The sequence below is a fragment of the Arachis hypogaea genome, chromosome 10 (genome assembly GCF_003086295.3).
Source record: "Arachis hypogaea cultivar Tifrunner chromosome 10, arahy.Tifrunner.gnm2.J5K5, whole genome shotgun sequence".
Classification (NCBI taxonomy): domain Eukaryota; kingdom Viridiplantae; phylum Streptophyta; class Magnoliopsida; order Fabales; family Fabaceae; genus Arachis; species Arachis hypogaea.
The window spans coordinates 116,801,755-116,809,177 of NC_092045.1; the positions used below are offsets into that span (position 1 = coordinate 116,801,755).

Sequence of the window (7,423 nt, forward strand, 5' to 3'; positions counted from 1 at the left end):
AATTTTTTGAATGAAAAAAAATGAGAATAAATTGAATTTTCATAATTTGTTCTAGTTTATCACCAAACAGAATACAAGAACACAACATTTTGTGTCTCTGTCTATCAGTGTCTTGTCCTGTCCCATTCTCAGTGTCTTGTCCTGTCCTATTTTCAGAAACAAACGCAGCCTAAGTGACTGACGGAATTAATTGTTAGGGACCAATCGAGTAATTAATTTTAGTTGAGGACTAAAGTATCTCGTTTGAAATTCTTTGAGGACTAAAATGGATAAATACTCATATAAATATTTAATTGTATATAGTTAAATTATTAAAAACAATTAGTATAATTGTGTATTATTAAAAAAAGATGAGACTAAAAGTATTTTATAGAGATTTTTTAAAATAAAAAAGCAAATTCATATGTCTTGTGAGATTATTTTTTTTCATCTTAGGAATTAATTTTTTTTCATATCTATTTAAATAAAATAGGTGCTACCTAGTACCTATCGACTATCTGCAAAAACGTGTGCGAAAAGCACCTCATTGTGTTGGTGTCAGTGTGTAGTGTTCAGCCCAAAGAGTAGAATTGAATTGATTCGGTTTTCAAGTTTTCATCTTTGGGATTCACACAAACATGGCTGCTCTTCTTCCCTCTCCCTCTCACCTTCTGTCTCCTAACTCTTCCTCTCGTTTCCTGGGATTCAAGGTGCGCCTTTCTTCACCCTTTTGCATTTCTCTTTATGCTTTAAGCTTCCTATTATGTTATTATTTATATTATTAAATTAAAGTGCAAAACCCATTGTTTCAGTTGCTGCTAGAGCTTCTTTTCTTACTATAGTGTTCATATTATCTTGTAATCTGAATGAAAGGTATTCCCTATGCATATTTGAGAAAGAAAAAAGGCTTAATTTTTACACTCTTGAATTCGGTCATTCTGTTGAAACAGTTTACAGTAATCAAATGATAAGTGTAAATAATTATTTACATATATTATTTCTTTGTTTGTTTGTGATTGTGTATTATGGAATTAGTCAAATCTGAAAAGTGCTAGTTATTATTTGGTTTGAACATTATGAATCTTTGGCAAAATTTACACTCCGTCTAGAAATGATTTCTTTTTGCAGTTTAGGGTACAATTAGCTAAGGCATTCATAGGTTATAGTCTGCTGAATTGGCTTCATCTGCTGAAAACTCTTCTTTGTACTGTGGCAGGTTTCATCATGCTTCGTTCAAAAGAATTTAAGTATTAAGACATTTTCTGCTTCTTTCAAGACACGCCCAAAGATCTCGTGTGCTATGAATAATATGTCTGCCCAGCAATCAGATGACCACGAGAAGATAAATTTGAACCAATTAACAGACAAGGCACAAAAGCTTTGGGACAGTTCACCCGAGCCGGTGAAGAAATTCCCGTGGAATAGAGCCTTGGACAACTTCATTCAACTTATTCTTGATCTCGTTTTGGCTGTAGTAAAATACCTAGCTGTACCTGTGTTCATAGTTACCTCCATTAGTGAGTTATCTTACTGTGGACATGAAAGGAAGCTGGCTCTTGTTCCTATTCCATTTCTCTTCGGTGTTGCTGTTGCTGGGGTCTTTAAGAAGACTGCTTTAGAATTATCTCCACGACTAAAGGTAAAAATCATTGATTATTTACCATTCTGTAATCTAGATATTAGATAGAATAGTTGAATGGAGCATTAAACTGTTTTATTTTTAGTACATAGTTTCCAAATTCTGAAAAAACAGGTGTGATACTTGAGCTCCATAGAGCATTCTTTCCATTACTTTTTTTTTCTTCCAAAAGGATTTGAGTAGCCACATTGCCTCTGCGGTTTGAATTGCTAACAAGGAAGCATGCTTCTTATGAAGTTTTTCACATTGCAGATATGTGACAATGGATTAACAGCACAATGATTTCAATAGATTTTCCCTTTGTGCCCGTTTACTGTGGATTCCAAATTCCAATACTAGCATCTAGCTTGTCTTAATGATATATGTGAATACCTCTAGATGCTAGCCTTGTATTACTGGGCAGGTCTGTTAGGGGCTTAAAGTGGTATTGTTATGTCTCAAGATCATGTTTAAGTCCTGGTTGACTTTCCTGATTTAAACTAGTTTGATTTTCAGGATGCAGAAGTTCCGTGGCATTTACTTGCCATTGCAATTTTCTTCACATTAATCAAATTGCCCGGTCCATATTACCCTTATTGGGGACGCATAGTCATTCCTCATTTTGTAAATGGTGTTCTCTTAAGGACTCTATGGTTCGCAATTATGTGGTACAGAAGGCCTCAAAAAGCATTGAAGATATCAGATTCTACATATGATAGTTAGTACACACCCTGAGCTATGATACCAACCTGAAGAACAATTTATGCAGTAAGTACCATCAATTTTTTCTATATTTCATATCACTGAATCCACTACATGTATGAAAAATTGTGATTTGGGTCTTTACAAGGCTATGATAATTGCTTTTTTCTCTGATGTGTAAATACTATGTTTTGTCTTTTGTGGATATTGATCTTGTTATATATATGGAAATATATGGTAAATTGATACGAGCATTATATAATATATGTGCATGTCAAGATCTTGTGATTGACTTCAGATGCTTATTAGAAATGTTATTGATAAATTAATCATTAACTTGTATTTTGTTCGATACTGCAGACACTTGCTATTACCCATGAAAATTCAATTGGAGCATTAGACAGTCCTTGAGAATCTTGTTGAAATTACAATTGTCTTTGTTGAGAAAGATGTAGAAAGCTATGCTTGATTACTATGTTTCAGGGGAATGGCAAATTTGATTCTATTGGAACTGGATGAGCCAGATAAATAGGTTTATAGGTATTACAATTTACCAGCAAGCAAATTTGATTCTATTGGAACTGGATGAGCCAGATAAATAGGTTTATAGGTATTACAATTTACCAGCATGTAGCAAGCTGTACTTGAGAAGTAGATGTGACTGGCGAATCAACTTTTGTGTAAGGAGAAGTTTCTGGAATGACATTTCTTTCTGTTTTTATTTTCTGGTCAATGTGGCATGTTCATATGGAGCTTGTATCCAATTTTCAGCTCAGTAAACTCGGGAATTCTATTTGAGTTGCCCTTCTAGTGAGATCATTAAGCAGTGAAACTCTATTTCTAATGTACTGGTGTCATCATTTGTTGGAGTTTTTCATTTCAAATTCTTCAATAATGTCTTTCATTTAAAGTAATCTTATTCAAGGCACCATCCAATGCCAAAAGTTGATATTTAAGTCTTAGTTAATGTGGTTCCCACATTGATTTGAATAATTAGAAATGTCTTATGGGTTTAAATATCCAATTCATGTACATACTATTTTATTTTGAATTTAATCTTTATATAACAATTTTTTTGAAGTTATCCCCTTTTAATTTTATTCTTGTTATTCTTTATTGTGATAATGATAGTTATTATGATATACGAGATGGTATTACCCAAAATAACAAAAGCAAAAGCTGGTGAGGGAAAAAAAAAAGAAGATTATTCAAAAGGGTAACTTGGATAAGAATGCCAAACACAAATAGGACCATTTGGATAAGAATGCTTTCCATTCGAAGTTCTAAGTTCTAACACAAGGACATACCCAACGGTAATTTGCTTTTATATTTTGATGAGTAAAGAAAGCGCTAAATTTTCATCTATTATGCACTTCACTACTTAATTTTCAAGCATTAGAAAACCTAAACTGTTCATTTTTTTCACATGAGCAAAGCACTGATTAAGCATGGATTAAACAGCATCAAATTCATAGCAGGGGGATCACAACTCGTGATAGATGACAGAAAATAATCAACAAGTGATCAAGTGATCATATGACAAGAAAAAAGCATTACTTCCATGAAGGTTGAAGGTGTGCAAGATAACACAATAAATATATAGAGCACCATATGTAATCAACAAAGATCACAAAATACAAGCAAAGCAGGATGGATCTCATAAAACATTCTAGTACAGTACTCTTGCTTCTTGAATTAAAAACTTTTTCTTCAACTACATATTCTACACCCTGTACAAGTTAAACCCAAGATATTTAAACATTAAAATTGGTCCAATAAGCCAATTTTCCTTTTTCTTCAACATGCTTACATTGCATAAACTATTTCTCCACTGCTATCGATATCAAGGTCGGGATCATCGAGCTCTAAGTCTTCGTCCATGTCGTCGATATCCAAGCTGCCGTTAAGATAACGGTTCAGAGACTGAGTTCCGGCTGCGGGAATTGTAGCCTCGGCAATTAACTGCATGATTTCTTCAATGCTCTGCATTGGTTGCTCAGGCTCCTCAAACTGGGTGTTTGTATAGTCAACCATGAGATCAGCTGGGAGGTTCTTCAAGAACCACGGATGGTTTCTAATCTCAGGAATGTTTATTCTCTGCTTTTAAAAGAACATTAGTTTCCAACTGCAATGTTAATGCCACATGTGCACAGCAACAAGAGAAGAAAACAAAGAAAATGCGGCAAAATTGTAGATTAGAACATTTAAAATCCATTTCATTTTAACGGTCTAAGGAAAATGTATATTAGTAAAGAACATAAGTTTCATAGGGAAAATGTCATGATAGAAACTGACCTGTGCAGGGTCAGCGACAAAGATCCTTGAAATCAGATGACGGCATTCAGGTGATATGCTAATGCTGTCAGGAATTGAGTACTGGACTTTCAGAATTCTCTGCAAGCAAAAATCAACAGTTTTAGAAAAGGAATTCAATAATATTACCGCATTAACCAGAAAGGATGCAAAAGGTTACATGAATTGTCTTCTGGAAATTTTTTGGTTCATCTGGATCCTCAAAAGGGTATGAGCCCACCAACATGACATATAAGGTCACACCACAAGACCACACATCCGCAATCTGAGCCATAATCAAGTAGCAGCATCAGTGTAAAGCATTAGTAAAGAAGAAAAACAATGCTAGCAAGCCTAAAAATGCAGTTATTGTGCATTAACATCTGATATTTGAAGTATGATAAGCATAGAATCACTTGTACTATGCTGAAGGTTATATAGTAGATCTTTATGCAGTGGCGATCCGATTATATTAAACAAAACAAGTGGACGACAGCATGATGCTAAACAAGTGAATAACACATATAATGCTTTCCTTGAAAAGAAGTTGGCAGATTGTACCAATTAGCAGATGGATGTGTTCAGAAGGTGTAATGAGATGGAAATATAAATCTGCGGACCCAGAAGCTAATCGAAGTACATCTCAATTGGAAATTATTAGAATTTCACAGTGATATATTTATTTGGCCTCATAGCAGCAAAATACCTTGCCATCATATTCCTTCCTGAGTAGAACTTCCGGAGCAATGTATGCAGGGGTACCAACTGTAGATTTTGGTTGTGAATGTAGCACTGAGGACTGCGAAAGAAAAACAGCAAAGATTTGTGTTATAGATATCACAAATTTTATCAGAGAAAGAAATTTGCTTGATCTTGGAGGAAACTAAAATTTCAATTAACCGAAGATGTTTAACAGATAAAAGCAGCAAGAAAAAAGAGGCCGACCTTAGAATACCCAAAATCACATATCTTTAATCGAGGAGCTGGACTGCCATCTAGTAATGTGTTCTCTAACTTCAAGTCACGATGGCATACTTGCTAAAGAAGATAAACAGAGAAATTCAGGTTAGACTTCTCGCCTATATATTCTGTGAAACAAATGCACAAAAGTACCAAACTTGCATACCATTGCATGACAGTAGCTAACCCCTGAGATAAGTTGTTGGAAGAAGAAGCGCGCCTGAAACGAAAAACAATTAATAATAGGCATTATATAACATATAATGGCAACAGCAGTATGATGCAACTAAACAAATGCAGTAGATAAGAACCTCGTCCTCATTGAACCGTCCTGCATTGCATATTCGCTCAAATAGCTCTCCACCAGCAGCATATTCCATCACAATAGCCAAATGTGTAGGGGTCAATATGACCTATACTCGCCCAGTAAGATAACTTATCAAATTACACTTAAGTAGGACTAAATAGAACAATTCATTGGGAGTATACAGATAGCAGACCTCTTTGAATCTAACAATATTTGGATGCCTCAGTGATCTGTGATTTATAATTTCCCTTCTCACATTTTCATCTATCTGTTAAGAGAAATTGAAGTTAATAACTTAACATCAATTCACTCAACAGTCAACAGCACAACAAGATCAGTTAATTATGTCCAATATCAATTGCATTTACCAGCAAATCTGTCAAAATCGTACTGATTGCAGAGTAATCTCAGCTTAAAACTATGATACAAATCAACAAAAGCTTTCAAGTAACAAAAATAAGCAAAAAAGGGATGATCTTTGACATTAAAATTGAAAGTCAATAACTCAACTGCCAAATCATGAGTTCATGACCCTCACTAATACACACAAACCAAACACACCGCAATAACAATTAATAGACAAGAACAAAAAGAGGAACCAGAAAGAAATTCGAAGCTCAAACCTTATCACCTCTCTCAATATATTTGACAGCAACAAGCTCATTAGTGTGCTTATCTCTCATAAGCCTTGCCACCCCAAAATTGCCAGAGCCAATATCACGAACAAGTTCATACCTTTCACTCTCGTGCATGATCGCCATATCCATTCCAACACCAACATTCACTGCACCACCTCCAGGTCGATCCATTCCCAATTTTTGGTTAAAATACAAAAACTAAAAAAACCCAATTTTCACATTGAGATACCAATCATGTCAAGGATGAAAGGCAAAAATAAAAGATTAGATCAACCAAATAGAAAATTAAAGCTTTATAGTGGTCAAGCTTGTGAGATTCCAAACCAAAAATGGGAACTTGGTTTGGAGTGGAAGCAGGGGTTCAAGCTGGGAAGCTGAACTTTGAAGTTGAAGTTGGAAAATAAAATAAAATAAAAAACAAAAAAGAAAACACGGTGATAAGCTCGTGAATGTGAACTTGTGAAAGTGTGAACCCCCCTCTTATATTATTAATTTAAATAAATTATTTATTAAGTGTTTCTCTTTGGTGTGTCAGAGTAGATGGTGCTGCCTTGTCTTTCTTTCTTTGTTGGTCTTTGATTTTATCCACACCTTTCACTTATATTTTATTATTACATGCATGCGTCATAAATCAATGTAATTTCTAATTTCTTTATATTTTTATTCTTTTTTAATCCTTTTGTGGGGGCAATAACAATGAAGAATGAAGAAAGAGAGAGAAAATTAGATTTGTCATTTGTGTCCGAAACAAGCATCACGGAAATAATCTTCATCGTCTTTTCCGGAAAATAAAATGCCCAATTCCCAATGACAAATTATTGAGTAAAAACTCCAACTCTATTTATTTGGTCTAAAAAAATTTTTGAGATTGGTAAGGATCTAGATGAATAGGAACGAAGAGTTTCTAAAATACTTTGGAAATTGGGA

At 34.4% G+C, this 7,423-nt stretch overlaps 2 protein-coding genes across 2 annotated transcripts; one reads left to right on the plus strand and one right to left on the minus strand.

Moving 5' to 3' along the window:
* The first annotated feature begins 433 nt into the window (after window positions 1–433).
* Window positions 434–3,143, plus strand: LOC112717148 (uncharacterized). Its single transcript, XM_025769252.3, has 4 exons — window positions 434–689; window positions 1,196–1,618; window positions 2,114–2,365; window positions 2,660–3,143. The coding sequence occupies exons 1-3, from the start codon at window positions 618–620 to the stop codon at window positions 2,318–2,320; spliced, it is 702 nt and encodes a 233-aa protein (XP_025625037.1). The 5' UTR covers window positions 434–617; the 3' UTR covers window positions 2,321–2,365; window positions 2,660–3,143.
* Window positions 3,144–3,836: 693 nt separating this feature from the next.
* Window positions 3,837–7,066, minus strand: LOC112717149 (serine/threonine-protein kinase SRK2E). Its single transcript, XM_025769253.3, has 9 exons — window positions 6,482–7,066; window positions 6,052–6,126; window positions 5,863–5,964; window positions 5,718–5,771; window positions 5,537–5,629; window positions 5,298–5,390; window positions 4,773–4,877; window positions 4,595–4,693; window positions 3,837–4,396 (listed from the first exon to the last, which is right to left on the minus strand). Exons 1-9 carry the CDS (start codon window positions 6,665–6,667, stop codon window positions 4,106–4,108), a joined length of 1,098 nt encoding a protein of 365 aa, XP_025625038.1. The 5' UTR covers window positions 6,668–7,066; the 3' UTR covers window positions 3,837–4,105.
* Window positions 7,067–7,423: the final 357 nt, after the last annotated feature.